A 16,490-nucleotide genomic window follows, 5' to 3' on the forward strand; every position below is an offset into this window, starting at 1 on the left:
CATTTTCGTTACATGTAAGTTACATCAGGGGAGAACATCGTGTGGCAGCGTGTGCGGGTGCGTCCAGAAAAAATCAGTTCTCCTGGATCAGCGGAGACTCATGCAGTACGTCATGCGGGCAGCGGTGTGACGTTTGTTATCGTGTATGTTCATGTGATATTTGCGGTTTAATTTCAGCGCGTGTTTGGCGCCGCAAGAAGGCAAAGAATGAGTTGTTACTTGTTTGTCTATGCTGTAATTCTACCGGCGTTAGTGTGTGGTGAGTCATGATACTCAGATAGGTAGCCTGAGTTTTGTAATTAAAGAATTAAGCTCTGAATTAGCTAAGTTCACAACTGATTCTGTGTAAGCAGCTCAGTGGCGAGGGTCCGCAATCGTATGAAATTGAAAAATCCTGTAACGGGCTACGAGATTTGGTAAGATTTCAAACTCATGGTGAATGAGGATGCTGGACGAAGCACACTAGTCTGGCGCGGCCGCCCCTTCGCTTGCAGGAAGGGTCTGGTAACTCTAGCACCTGTCAGAGTGGAATGCAATTAATGGTAGAGAGATGGCTGTGTATAATTAGCTTATCTCTCCACATCAGAGTATTGTGGCTACTCTGCTCAACTACAGGCTGCCAACTCTGTTGGGCTTCCTCCTGTTGAGACTGCAATCTATGTGTTATGGTCTGATTCCTCGGATGATTCACCATCTGGTTGGTACAGAGCAATCGTGACCTCTTATCGTTGTGATGGCTCCTGTAATCTAGTTTATGATAATGGTGATAGTGAGCAGTCTGTGGATCTTCACACTGTGGAATGGTGCTATGTAGGCAGATATCGCAAAGTTTATCGTTCTGATAAACCTAATACCCAACCATCAACCTCTACTAGTGCAGCTGCTGCTCTACCTAAGATTTGTTATTCATCAATGCATAGAGCAAAGGGTTTTGCTGATGACTTGACTGTCATCTCCAAGATGTCAAGTCTCATCAGCAGGCTTTATCATCACTTGTCCTAAAGGAAATAGACACATGTTTTGAATTTCAGCCTCCAAAGTGTATTTCCCTTTACTTTAATGGTCATCATATGGTTTCCTCTACTGTATTTTCAATGGCGGCTGGGAATACCATTAATATCTGTAATGTGGATTGTACTAAGTTTCTGGGTCGCACTATTGGTGTTTCTCCAACTATTGCTTGATCCGTAGCTTCTGCTAACATGAAGCAACAAATTTTAAATTTTTTACAATCCATCGATAAGTGTTCTGTTCGGGGAGAATATAAGATATGGATCTTAAAAAACTTTGTGTCTTCTGTTCTACATTTTCATTTAGCTGTTGAGAGGCTTACCGTGTCTTCTATTATTTCAGCACAGTCAGCAGTATTGAAATTTGTGAAAAATTGGTTGAACCTCACCAGAAATTGTACTCCTGGAACTGTTTTCCACCCGGATGTGTTGGATCTCCCCTTTTTACCACACCTGAAGCAATCAGCCAAGCTTTCATACATTCTGGCTATTGAACGGTCAGTTGATCCACTGATTATAAGAGCTGCGACATTCTATTTTAGCTAACAGATCCAATATCTCTTCCACTGTCCTTGACTGTTTATCTGCTGCTAAGGCTTCAGTTGCCTACATTCACTCTGCAACTTTCAAGAACCATGCTCACCACAACTTATGTTCTGCTCACATTGAATATTGGAAATCAAAACTGGAACCATTAACTGTTCAAAATAAATTTTTAGATATTGTAACTCTGGAGCAAGCTTACCCTCTGTGGAAGAGATTGATGTATGGCCTCCCTGAAAAACAGCTGTCCTTCCTGTTACGTGCTGGTTGTGACACTCTACCAACCCCTATGAACCTGGCCATGCAGATGGAACATCATTACTGATCCTAGATGTGCTCTTTGTCAAGCTCCTCAACCCACAACAAACCATATTTTGACTGGCTGCCCTGCTGCTCTAGATCAAGGCAGGTATACCTGGAGACATGATTCAGTTTTACAGGTCCTTGTTCATGGGCTCCAACAGCATTTACCTGAAACATTCAAACTTTACGCTGACCTTCCAGGTTATCTAGCTAGTTCCAGCCCCCCTAGTACCATCCCAACCAATCTTTCCTCCACCCTCAGCAGGCCTGACTTGGTATTGGTTTCTAATGATTCCATTTGTTTGTTCGAATTGACAGTACCAACTAATACCCAGCAACATCTTCTTGCTGCTAGAGCTAGAAAGGAAGATCGATATAGCTCCTTGCAATATGACCTCCAACTTTCTGGGTTAACTGTCAATCTTGTTCCCATTGAAATTGGTTGTTTAGGCCACTTTTTGTCAGAAACAATTGCTCAAATGGTTACTGCTTGTGAAGTGCCAAAGAAAACCATAAGATCCTTGTTTGAGCAGGCAGCTCGCATTGCTGTGTCCTGTTCTTACAGAATTTTTAATTCTATAGCCTCCCCTGGCTGGGATCTTTTAGACCACCTTAGGTAAACTTTAAGTATTACATATTATGTAGATATAGATTTTTTTTTGGTGTATTGTAATTTAATTAGTTAATGTAAGTCTTGCCAGGGCTCCTGTACTGATCCATCAGCACATGGTACCCCTGTGTCTAGGCCCCTGTATGCTTGTAATGTATATTTTGTCTTAATCATTAAGACGTTTATTCTTCTTGCATCATTATAGATCTATGATATTCCGGCATGGCCTTTCTATCTGTACACTACAGACTCTAGGAAAGTGCTGAGCCATAGTTTGCTGTATGTTAATTAACCAAAACGGATACTCACGTCATTAAATGAGCAGGCAAGCAATATGATTGGATGCACCAGTTTTCGGTAAGTTCGCACAAGTGCTGTTTTTTTTTTCTAGACCCTTCCTGCAAGTGAAGGGCGGCCGCGCCAGACTAGAATACAGAAATACACGGAACTTGGCTAAAATTTCAGGGGAGTTCCGGACCCTCGGCAGCTGGACAATGCAGGAATCAAGGCTATAATTAAGCTAATGTATGCATATAACCGTACACCTGCATAATAAAGTCTCGTCCTCGCAGACCCATTATACGGGGTGGTGCTTATCAATTACAGATTATAAAGCCCTCTGGTGCTTATAATCTCTTATTGATAAGCGTCACCCCGGATACTGGGTCTTAAATTTCTAATAGCTGGTATTCCTTTTGCGTGGATGTGTTGCATTTGTAACCCCAGTATCTAATCAAAAACAGCTAAGCTGTAAAAAAAGGTGCAGCCCCAAAAAAGGCCATGGTGAAAAAAGATGTGAAATCCAAGGTGGCGGCCAAGAAATGGCTGTGATGGTAGGTTAATGGTAAAAATTTTAATAACGACAATTCAGGTGAATTTTTGTGCCGCTTGGTCTTGGCACATAATTCACCTGAATTGTCATTATTAAAATTTTTACCATTAACCTACCATCACAGCCATTTCTTGGCCGCCACCTTGGATTTCACATCTTTTTCACCATGGCCTTTTTGGGGCCGCACCTTTTTTTACAGCTTAGCTGTTTTTGATTAGATTTCACTTCTTTTTGTGTTTGTATACCCCAAAGCTGGCCATAGGCCGGCTTTGGGGATTTTCTTTTCTTTACCACAGGAAGAAGAAAAGATGAAGCAGATGTTAAATACTTTAAATATTTCTGATTTCATCAGTAAATGTACAAATTATATATATATATAATACATATATTTATTACAGAACACTCTACACGGTGGTTTCTTTATAACTGAACACTCTACAAAGTGACTTCTTCTAGCTGATATTTCTACAGGGTGATTTGTTTGTAGCTGAACTCTCTACATGATGGTTTCTTCGCAGCTGAACTCTCTACAAGGTAACTTCTTCTAGCTGATGTCTCTACAGGGTCACTTGTTTGTAGTTGAACTCTCTACATGATGGTTTCTTTGTGGTTGAACTTTCTACAAAGTAACTTCTTCTAGTTGATGTCTCTACAGGGTCAGCTGAACTCTCTACATGGTGGTTTCTTTGCAAATGAACTCTCTACAAGGTGGCTTCTTCTAGCTGATATTTCTACAGGATTTGTTTGTACTGTAGCTGAACTCTCTACATGATGGTTCTTTGCAGCTGTACTCTCTACAAGGTAACTTCTTCTAGCTGATGTCTCTACAGGGTCACTAGTTTGTAGCTGAACTCTCTACATGGTGGTTTCTTTGTAACTGAACTCTCTACAAGGTGGTTTCTTCTAGCTGATATTTCTACAGGATTTGTTTGTACTGTAGCTGAACTCTCTACATGATGGTTTCTTTGCAGCTGTACTCTCTACAAGGTAACTTCTTCTAGCTGATGTCTCTACAGGGTCACTAGTTTGTAGCTGAACTCTTTACATGGTGGTTTCTTTGTAACTGAACTCTCTACAAGGTGACTTCTTCTAGCTGATCTTTCTACAGGGTGATTTGTTTGTAGCTGAATTCTCCACAAGGTAATTTGGTTGCAGCTGAACTCTCTACATGGTGATTTCTTGTAGCTGAGCTCTCTACAAGGTGACTTCTTCTAGCTGAACTCTCTACAGAGTGATCTTTTCGTAGCTGAAACTTTCTACAGGGTGATTTGTTTGCAGCTGAACTCTCTACATGATGGATTCTTTGTAGCTGAACTCTCTACAAGGTAACTTCTTCTTGCTGAACTCTCTACAGGGTGAATTGTTTGTAGCTGATCTCTCTACATGATAGTTTCTTTGTAGCTGAACTCTCTACAAGGTGACTTCTTCTAGCTGAACTCTCTACAGAGTGATCTTTTTGTAGATGATCTCTCTACAGAGTGATTTGTTTGCAGCTGACCTCTCTACATGATGGTTTCTTTGTAGCTGAACGCTCTACAAGATAACTTCTTCTAGCTGATCTCTCTACAGGGTGAACTGTTTGCAGCTGAACTCTCTGCAGGGTGATTTAAACGCTCTACAGGGTGATTTCTTTGCAGCTGAACTCTCTACATGATGGTTTATTTGTAATTGAACTCTCTACAAGGTAACTTCAATGGCGGATCCAGGATGGGGCATTTGGGGCAAATGCCCCCTCTTCAAGAAATTGCATACAAGATCGCGATACTCTAATAGAGCAGTCAATTACTCTAATAAAGCAGTCACAATGTTCATGAGGTAGTGTAGCTTACCTATGAAGCTATAAATAGGATTTTATTTTACATAACAGACGTGATATATTTGGTAAAGGATAACTAGCTATTATTGTTATGACCTTTTTTTTTTTTGGTCTTCAACTGTTTTTCAGCAAGGTGCCCCCCCCTCTTTCCAAACTCTGGATCCGCCCCTGAACTTCTTCTAGCTGATCTTTCTACAGGGCGGTTTGTTTGTAGCTGAATTCTCTACAGGGTGATTTATTTTCAGCTGAACTCTCTATAGGATGAATTCTTCTAGCTGAACTCTCTACAGGGTGATCTTTTCGTAGCTGAACTCTCTCCAGGGTGATTTTTTTCAGCTGAACTCTTTGCATGGTGGTTTCTTTGTAGCTGAACTCTCTACAAGGTGACTTCTTGTAGTTGATCTCTCTACAGGGTGATTTGTTTGCAGCTGAACTCTCTACATGGTGCATAGTGTCTTTGTAACTGAACTCTCTACAAGGTTACTTCTAGGTGATCCCTCTACAGGGTGATCTGTTTCTAGGTGAACTCTCTACAGGGTGACTTGCCTGTAACTGAATTGTCTATCAGATTAACTGGTTGTAGCTGAATTCCCTACAGAATAACTTGCAATGTAATATAATTCTTTAATGGAGTAAGTTATAAACGTAGCCGAATGCTCTATTAGGGTGACTGTTCTATTAGAGTATCTCGATCTCGCATTTGCAACACGTAGTTGGCTTTCGAATCATGACTCAGTGGTTTGTAATCCGATTCTTCAGTACTACTGCAAGGGCTTTCTATGATGATTATTCCAGCTACACACCGATTTTCAGCTCATTGCTCTAAGCGGTTTGCCTGGTAGGCGTGAAAACTAATAGTTTTTTATTCATAAAATTCGATTGCGTAATTGTGACACAGGTTGGGTTTTGTGTCATATCGCCATGGTCTTTATCTCGATTCTTTTCAAACCACAAAAAGGCACTCCTACGATGGTTACTCCATCTACATAACAATTTTCAACTCATTCCTTCAAGGGGTTTACCCTGTGGGCGTGACAGACCTTCGACCTTATTTTATGCGAATAATCGATCATAACTCCGTGAATGTCCATCGGATTCCTACCAAAGTAGGTACTGAGGTCCGCCTTAATGAGTCCTTCAATTGTGTCAAATTTCAGCCCGATTGGAGCATGCATTCGTGTTTTATGGCGGATTTTGCGAAGTGTGCGAAATGAAGAAGTAGAATAAGAAAAAAACGAAGAAATTAAAACGAAATTTTGTTCTCTCGTATCTCGGAAATGACTGGACCGATGTTCTTCAAATGTGGTATGTAGACTCCCGTAACTGGCCGGCACGTCTGTAGCAAATTTGGTTCCAATCGGATAAGGGATCACAGAGTTACATAGGTGTGAAAATTGCGTTTTCTTTCTTCCTGTTAATATACTCACGGTGTGGCACGCCGGCTTCTTGGGCCGCACGACACACTATCGTGTGTCTTGATACCCCAGTACGGGCTAAGTAGGGGGATTATGGGTGCACTAAAAGAATTAGTGAATTTCACTACACTAATTTCTGCCACAATACCCACTAGCTATTTTTATGTAGTGACATTCACTACTTTTGTAGTGACCCTCACTACATAGTAGTGGTGGTCACTACAAACTTATAGTAGTGACCTTCACTAGTTTGTTTTTACTGTGTATATAGTAGGGGCTTAACATTGATAGGCGCATTAAACGTCCACTGGAAGGGTTAGGTGATGCTATAAAGTAGCTATCTGAGCAGCTAGCTCTGCATGTGCTGCACTGATGTGTTGTGTACCGCAAATATCTATTAGCATAGTTAATAGTGTGTTACCTAATTAACCGTTCTTTCACTTCTTTGAAGACTGAAAATTATTTTGACGCAACTACCTAGCTATAGCTATACTGATCTATTTATCTCTCAACACAGATTGTTATATTATAATAACAATTGCAGGACTCTACTATATGTGCAATATAGTATGTACTTAGATATAGAGTAAAGTAGCTATAGTAGTTAAATAATAAGTAAGTGCATAACAATTAATAAAATTAGCTAGTCCACAATCAAAAGAGTGGTGATCGTAGGCTTCATAGCAAGGGTGTGCGCATACAATTATCAACTATTTTTATTATTATCAACCAAGAAGTTGGGGCATGGATTTGATAATCAATTAGGTATGCAAACAGCTTAACCACTAACACACAAGAAGGGCCTAAATATTTGTGCAGTTCAAAAGATATAGGTGGCCAGTAAGTGGATGATGCGGTTGCTCTGGCTATTAGAAAACTTTACACACACGACCTATACTTGAAATTTTAAGGTTAATTAGGATACACTATGTGAAACAAGGGAGGTCGCCTACGCCTATATGTAACAGGCCAAACATAGCTGAAAACAAGCGTAATGGCCACTTCACTTTTCAGTTATCGATAGTTGACACATGTGTTCAGACAAAAACATAAGTCTGGCACCATTCTTTCTTTCGATGCAGTAACACACAGGCTCACAGTTATATTGTGTTACAAAAAAAGTAAGCAAGACAGTACAAGGAATTTAAGTTCGAATAGAAATAAAAAGTAATGAAACAATTTACACCTGCAGATATCATGAAGGTATTTGTGAGCAGTGTTGCACACAGGGCAATTACTTTTTAAAAGTAACTCATTACACATTACTATTACTTGCAATGAAAATTATTTAGTTACAGTTACATATTACCCATAAAATAAAGTAATTATAATAATATTATATTACTTTGTGTCCACAGCTTTAAGCTGTCACATGTGCAACTACCACCTTATCACGTGACATAGTTGCATTGTTGGGATCTTGTACTCAAGAGAGAAAGAAACTGGTCAATAGACTTCATTCATTAATTCAAGGTGGGCTTCATTACTTCGTTGTGGCTGAGCATTACCCAGTGGATTAATAATGAGAATAGTAACTTTGTTACTTGTAGTAATAAAATTACTAAATATTAGATTTGTTACAGTAACTTCATTACTTAGGTAACACATTACATTTGTAAGTAAAGTAACTTGAGTTATACAATACAGTATTACTAGGTTTTATAGCATATTTCATAATTTACTTCGTTACCACAAAAACTAATAATGATTACTCATTACATAAGTAACGCATTACCCCTAACACTGTTTGTGACGATGGTTTCTAGTTAATTTTTTTTGTGAGAAAGTGCAAACCTCAATGATACACTGTACTACTACTGTACTCTATGATAAAGCCAGTTCTTATTTAAGTATTACTAGTATATTACAAAATTATTAATTTAAAATGAAGTAGGAATCCAAGCGATAAAAAGTAGTAAAACAAAAGATGAATGATGGTATCACAGCAAGCTTGGTGGGAAAATCCCTACATTGACATGTTAAAACAATGAATTTGTTCAATGTGAATGTAGGGATTTTCCTACCGAGCTATGCATCAGTCATCTCTGGTTTGACTACTTTTTATCGCTTGGATCCTTGCGTCACTTTTAAATTAATAATTTTTAATGTACTAGTTTTTTGCTATCACATACATGTGTGACTGTTCTATTAGGGTGACTGTTCTATTAGGGTGACTGCTGTATTAGAGTATCTTGACTCAGCCTTTCACCTAGCTGGTGGGGTGTCATTATTTCACTTTGCTAGCATTATGTAGACCAATAATAATGGGGTGTGTCATCGTGATTGAGTAAGTAGGTTGTTAATAAGTATGGTCTCAGTTGCTCGATCATTATTAATCAGCCAAGATCATGTTGATAGGCATTGTATTGAACCTATTGTGAAGTTACAGGTATCTACCAAGTGTAAGCACTCAAATAAGTTTGTGGCATCTAAATATGCTACTGTGTTGATAGGGAAAATTAATATCCATTTAAGTAGGGATCACCCTGTAAATTTCGTGCCACCCAAAATTCCACCTTTAAAAATCATCCTAGAGACATTTTACATGATGAAAATCACCTTTACGGAATAGTACTAGTCCATATAATATACAATACAGCATTAAATATAATGAAACACTTACAGGTGGCTGGATATAGAGTTTTTAATAATTGCTAAAACTCGAATTTTAGTCTCACTGCCTGACTGATCACAGTCGCAAGGCTAGAGGCCAAATGAAGCAGCGCACGGCTACCATTTCACACGACAATGACAAACTCACTAGTGGGATGTGCCTTTTGGGGTTCCGACAGGTGTAGGCCTTCTGCGCCTCGTCTTTTCTTTTATTTTCAATCAGGCTGCTTGTCTTCTTCATCCAATGAAACCACATTAAGGCATTAATTTTCCATATCAACACTTTCTTTCAGCAGCATATTTAGATGCCACAGAATTATTTCAGGGCTAGATTTCAGAAGCACTTCATTCCCAGCACTATTATAAGAGATACGCTAGCTAGATATCTGCAAGTTCACGATTGGTATCCCATTTGCGACCACGCCCATCAATTAAAGATCTAGGTGGAGTAATAGCGATAGAACACGGAGACCACACCTCTTAAAGTTATAGCTGTTTACTTACCAGTAAACAAGATGACCTCACCCCTTATTGGTCTAGCTAGCTGCACACCTCTTGGCTGACTCGAGATATACTCTAATACAACAGCCACTCGTCATGTATGATATTTATTTATTTGATTTAATGCACAAGGAACTCAATCATGAGTGTGTGCATGTGTGTGAAAGTCATCAACATTTTCAACAGCAACAACTTTGGTAGGGAGGCAGTTCCAGATTCTGATGGTCGATGGCAGAAATGAGTGGTGGTAGCAGTTGACCATGTTAGAAATATTCTATTAGAACAGTCACAAGTTACATTGTAGCTGGCTGTGCTGCAACAAAAACTTAACAAACTAGTATTTAAAATTTTTAAAAATGAAGTAGGGATCTATGCAGTAAAAAGTAGTGAAACAAGATATGAATGATGATATTACAGCATAGCTCAGTGGGAAAGTCCCTACTTTGGCACATTAGCTATAACAATTATTTTTCTCAATGCCAAAGTAGGGACTTTCCCACTGAGTTATGCTTTAATACCATCATTCATATCTTGTTTCACTACTTTTTATTGCATAGATCCTTACTTCATTTAAATAAACAATTTTTTAAAAATATCTCAATATGGTTTCAATGCATCATGTAGAAGGGCGAAGACCAGCCTGATTGAAGATAAAAGGAAAGACAATTAAGGTGTAGAGGGCACACAGTCTTTAGAACCCCAAAAGGTACATCCCACTGTTGAATTTGTTATTAGGACATAAAATGGTGGCCGTCCAATTCTACCTTGAGCTCCAGCTTTGCAACTGTGGTCAGGCAGTCAGACAAAAAAATTTTGGAGTTTAATGATTTGTTTTATAATTCTGTATCCAGCTGCCTTAAGTGTATTCTTGTTTTAATGCTGTACTTGATGTTAGGTGGACTAATATTATTCTATAAAGGTGATTTTCATTGTGTCAGATGTTTCTAGGATGTTTTTTAAGGCGGAATTTTAGGCGGTGCATGGAATTTTGGGGGGATCCCTACTTAAACAGTACTACTGTACTGTTTAAACAAACACAATAAGTATCATAACCATAACTGACACTACAAAATGCACAAAACTCACCCTAAGCTTGGAAAAAGCAATAATGTTTTAACCAGAGCATAATGGTTATAAAAGGTAGCATTTGTTATGCTGTCCATGACTAGCATTCAGAATTTTGGCCTGTTACAATGAGCTGTTGTGGAAAAACCTGCTCATCAGGTGCAGCAGTGCACTCAATTAGATGAGTCACTTAATCAATGCAGACTTATGTGACTATGTGTCTATTTGAACCATTCTGTTATTTATAAATTTGAAACTGAATAAAATTATCACATAGCTAATAGTGTAACTTGTTACATACAGTAATCGAATGCTATACAGGGTGTTATGTAACTGAACTCTCAACATTGTGAACTCCTTCAACCTTGCTACATGCAATTTACCTTGTAGTGAGTTACACCAAGTTATAAACAAGAATTATTCTGTAGAGAGATCAGCTACATTATAAATCATTCTTTAGGGAGTTCACTGCTACAAACAGGTCACCATGTTACCAGGTAAAGAGTCCAACTACAAACAAGTTACTCTGTAGAGTGTTTAGCAGCCATGTAACTAGTCACCCTTAGAGAGTTCAATTACAAACAATTCACCTAAGTGATTATGGAGCTATGTATGCATGAAAATTGTGTTTTCTTTCTTCCTGTCAATATACCCACGGTGTAGCATGCCGGCTTTCTTAAAGGTCCACTGAAATGGTAAAATACACTTTGACTATTATCAATCCTTGCTACTAGTGGGATAGGTTGGTGCATGTGATTTAGTCAGATTTTGTTTTCTATAGTAGATATAATACATTTTAGTGTATTGTGATTAGTCAATTCATAACGCATCAGACCAAAAAACTTTAGTATGCATTAGGTTCCATTAAACACCGTTAAAGCAATAGAAGTGTCCATTTACAGCTAAATTTGATTTAGTTTAATGTAATATCTACCATAACAACTTGAAACAAGGTAAGAATATGTACTGCAGCCAGTTATAAGTGTACAAGAGGTAGTTAGTGAATTTATGCTGGTCTAGGGGCTCAAGAACGCTGTGTAATAACAATACTTCCAATTCTTTATCTGGTGTCACAATGTGACGTAACTAGCTTGATACTGATCTCAGTTTAACAACAAATAACAAATGGCTAAACGTAGTAAGTAATTATATCTTGGATGTTTTTGATTTCGTTTTAGTGTCCAATACAGCAGATAGAGGTAGAGAAACATTAGAAAAAAAAACAATGGTGCTGCTGGAAAAATATGCACAAGATATTATCCCTGCCAGGTGGAGAAGCAACTCAGGAAAGTGTAACGGTGATACCATTGTTTGTTTCATGGTACTGCTAACCCAGTTTTGTAAGCAAACCAAACTAATCTTACTTCAGAGAAGCTTAATGAATTCGATAGTGCGAAGCACCGCTACACGCTGAGCTAAAGGCAACAACTTTGCCATTGTTTTCCAGCAGAATGTTCTGGTAATAGCTACAAAGTAGAAAAAGAGAGCTTGGTATTGCCACCTGCACATTAGACTTTCACTCATTATGTACCTTTCCCATTGTAAAGTGTGTATTAACAGTACTTCCATTTCTTTGTCTTGCGTCACAGCTTGATGTACTAGACTTTGTGGCTTAATACTGATCTCAGTATAACAACATAATTGAATTATTAAAAAGGTGTTTTTGTGCATTGCATGATACAAACAACCTATTTGTTCAACAAAATGGCAAGTGAATTTTCCATTTCAGTGGAACTTTACGTACTACTCTGTGTCTTGATATAGATGCCATTTTAGGCCAAGCAAACTGGATTACTTGTTTCTTATATCTACTAAATTTAGTTTAATTTTTTTATTGATCTGTACAGTCCTGTAAAGTAATAATAAATAAATAAATAAATTTGGGATTTTTCATGCAGCTGTGAGGTCATTTTACATTATTCATTTTTGTACAGTATTTCATTTTTGAAGAAAAATGCAACAAGCACTCAGCACTGTAACAACAAAGGGATCTGTTGCTTTACATAAGTTTGAGAACTGTATTTAATACAAAGCCAAATAGTTGACACATGGTTGAGTGCCGCAAAGTTTGTCTTGAATCAACTTATGCTCTTTATTTCTTAACCTATTTTCAACAGTGTACACAGAAAGTTGTTTTTTCAGACCACTATTCAAGTAGTCCCATGCTACATCTGCTAATCAGTGATCTAATGGCTTGAACTTTTGTATAGTTAGCTATAAGCTAATGGTTATAATAACATCGTATCCATAAAATAGTAGTTGTTATTACTAGACAAATGCAAGCATAATGCTGTATATTAGTAGCAGATGTAAAATTACGGGATACCGCAAACCCACATGTACACCTTAAATCATTTTTCGTGATTTAGGGTTTTGATTTTTCTTAATCCAATGTTACCTAATATTTATACATTCTTAACTTCTTGTTAATTGACATGGAACTCAAATGTTGTCATGGAAACATGAATTGTCCCCATGCCAATTAGTGAAAACTATGAACCAAAAATCAGACCAATGAAGAACCATGAGAACTTACTAACAATTCTAAGGTTGAAGAACATCACTTGTGAGGGACTGACAAGAGGATTTGTGAGTAATGTGTATAGTTGCTGAAATATGGCAACAATGTGGCCTAAAACAAGACACTGTGGTTACAAAATTAATTTTTAAATTCATATCACAAGCACTAGAAACATTATTTCTTACAAACTGCGTTCCGTCAGGACCTAGACAAGAAGCCAAACTAGTTGTTTGTTTATACAAAATGTTAACAACTTGTTTGACAGCCATGATTTTTGGTTCAGGAAAATATCGCCATTAGTGAGCAAAACTGCGCATGCACCTACAGTTGCACCAGTTGCTAAGTGGGTTGTTTCCATGTTATCTTGTACTGTTACATGTGTTTTCTTATACCTTGTACTAGTGCTGGGAAATATTTCAACATATTGGCAATATTGCAATATTGAACTACACAATATATTGTATCGAGATAAATTATAGAACCACAATAATATCGTCTAGACAATATAATCGCCAATATCGCCTATATTGCTTAATTAAATCTGGCTAGTGGTTATATATGTTTCTTGCACTTGTTATATACTTACAAGGAAAAGCAGTTCGATTATGGGCAAATTCCAGCTGTTATCTGGCACCATTTCACATTCTATGATATAATATGATGCAATAATGTGTTATGTAACATTACTAGTCTTACTGCTTGACAAATTTAATTATACTCAATATTTAGTCATATCGTGAATATAAGCTTGTCAATATATCGAATAGCATTATTTCAGTATCAACCAGGACTACCTTGTACCTGTACAGGAGCACGCTATTATTCTCCCAACAATTTAAGTCTGCTACCAGCTGATACACAACACAACAACATCAAGCCCGCTTAAATTACGTAACAAAAATTTTGCTCCACAGTTGCTCACTATCCCGTAACCTTAATAAACATAAAGCTATTTTATATTTAATTTTGAAAACCAATTCAAGAAGTTTAATTTATCTTCAGGGCTGTGCAATAATGAAAATGCCTACATTGTACATTTGTTGTACTTGCAGGTCAAACTACCTCAGATCCGGAACCAGTATTTGAGGAACCTCCAATGTGAGACCAAATACAAGCTATCATATTGCAGTGTTTAAAGTTCTTATTTTTGTAGGAATTATATATTTGGAAATCTAACATGTGAAACGTTTAATGGAGGTGGATTATGTGCGCCATTTCTGGGACCACTTGGAGCTGATATTATTGTCAATCATTCTCGAGTTTCAGGCATCGCCGACTATGAACAAACGGCTGTGATACTCCAGCAAGTTTTAAATCAAGTAGCTCATGAGAAATGTGTGGAACTCCTAGTACCACTGCTATGCCGATACGTGTTCATCACATGTGATCCAGCATTTAATGATACCGTCTATCAACCGATATGCCGTCGTGGCTGTGATGTTGTCAGTCTATTTACATGTCCACTTGTCTGGCAGTTGCTGATATCCCAACTCGGCATATTGGAGTTCGGAATAGTTGATCCTCCCCTTTGTGACCCTCTGGGGGATGCTAACGGTGGTGATGCTCCTGATTGTATTGATACTACTGATGGAGGTAAGATCAAGCACATTAATTCATTAATGGCTTAGACCACATAGTGGTTGCCAGCTATTGCGAATTACATGAAGGAGAGCATATGGATGGTTTGGCTAGCTATTTGCAGTTACAAAACCCACAATCAAACCATCCACTTTTGCCTTTTGATTAGCTACAACCAGGTGGGACCGTTGACATGCTTGACTTCACCTTCTTCATATAATTCCAACCACTCCATAGTCTGTGAGCTATTTATGAATTATAATTCAGAAGGCTCAGTCTCATACGTTAATGGTGTTGTTTGTAACTGGTTGATGTGTTGGCTGAGCACTGCTTCGCCAAATGAAGGGTTGTCTGTAGGTCCGGTAGTAACATCTTTGAAAAATGGACTCAGAATTCCAGCCTGCAGTTTTGAAAATGTCTAAGGTGAGTGAGCACTAATAATTAATGTATCAACACCAGCAAGAACTAAGACCATTTAGCTACAGTACTTCAGGAAACCGTCTTACGTATGTGGCTTAATTGCTACAAGTAGCCTATTGAAGTCTGAACACTTTTTACAATTCTATTGGCTAACCAAATCAAAACAGTTTGTAGTAGCACATAATCACTACACACATGGTTTTGAAACTGTATGAATATAATTATAGTACCTAGTTTTTCTCAAAATTTCCATCCAATGTGAATGGGTTTCATTGTGCTCTGAAACTCAACAGTGTCTCATAATTCAAAGCATAATCTGTCATAATGTAAGTTGATAATTTTGCATTAAGTACATTATCTGTCATGTTATTAATATCTAATCAAAAACAACCAAGTTGTAAAAAAAGGTCGGCCCCCAAAAAGGCCATGATGAAAAAAGATGTGAAATCCAAGGTGGCGGCCAAGAAATGGCTGTGATGTTAGGTTAATGGTAAAAATTTTAATAACAACAATTCAGGTGAATTTGATGCCAAGACCAAGTGGCACAAAATTCACCTGAATTGTCGTTATTAAAATTTTTACCATTAACCTACCATCACAGCCATTTCTTGGCCGCCACCTTGGATTTCACATCTTTTTTCACCATGGCCTTTTTGGGGGCCGCACCTTTTTTTACAGCTTGGCTGTTTTTGATTAGATATCACTTCTTTTTGTATTTGTATACTGCAAAGCCGGCCTATGACTGGCTTTGGGGCTTTTTTAACCCATGTGTTTTTTTTATTTACCACAGGAAGAAGAAAAGAACTTATAGAAGATTTTTAATACTTCAATTATTTTTGATTTTATTAGTAATTATACAAATTATATACATATATTTATTACATGCCCATTATTCCCCACAGGATAATTTTTAGCAGCTGATCTCTCTACTGGGTGACTTAAAATATAGCTGAACTATATACAGGATGGTTTCTTTGTAGCTGAACTCTCTACAAGGTGACCTCTTCTAGCTGATTTCTCTACAGGGTGATTTGTTTCTAGCTGAACTCTCTACAGGTTATTTGTTTGCAGCTAAACTCTCTACATCCATGGTGGTTTCTTTGTAGCTGAACTCTCTACATGATGGTTTCTTTGTAGCTGAACTCTCTACAAGGTGACTTCTTCTAGCTGAACTCTCTACAGGGTGATTTCTTTGTAGCTGAACTCTCCACATGATGGTTTCTTTGTAGCTGAACTCTCAACAAGGTGACGTCTTCTAGCTGA

General features: G+C 37.9%; 1 protein-coding gene across 1 annotated transcript; it reads left to right on the top strand.

The window, feature by feature from the left end:
• Window positions 1-112: 112 nt before the first annotated feature.
• Window positions 113-14,857, top strand: LOC136264805 (uncharacterized). The gene is made up of 4 exons (XM_066059574.1): window positions 113-124; window positions 178-259; window positions 14,282-14,327; window positions 14,383-14,857. The coding sequence occupies exons 1-4, from the start codon at window positions 113-115 to the stop codon at window positions 14,855-14,857; spliced, it is 615 nt and encodes a 204-aa protein (XP_065915646.1).
• The last annotated feature ends 1,633 nt before the right edge of the window (window positions 14,858-16,490 follow it).

The sequence above is a fragment of the Dysidea avara genome, chromosome 8 (assembly GCF_963678975.1).
Source record: "Dysidea avara chromosome 8, odDysAvar1.4, whole genome shotgun sequence".
In the NCBI taxonomy this organism is placed as follows: domain Eukaryota; kingdom Metazoa; phylum Porifera; class Demospongiae; order Dictyoceratida; family Dysideidae; genus Dysidea; species Dysidea avara.

What these genes read in the sequence shown, in the direction of transcription:
- LOC136264805 (XM_066059574.1), top strand. An exon ending in TCTACCGGCGTTAGTGTGTG is followed by an intron (nt 260 to 14,281) that starts GTGAGTCATGAT and finishes TTGTACTTGCAG; the next exon opens with GTCAAACTACCTCAGATCCG. An exon ending in GTATTTGAGGAACCTCCAAT is followed by an intron (nt 14,328 to 14,382) that starts GTGAGACCAAAT and finishes TTATTTTTGTAG; the next exon opens with GAATTATATATTTGGAAATC.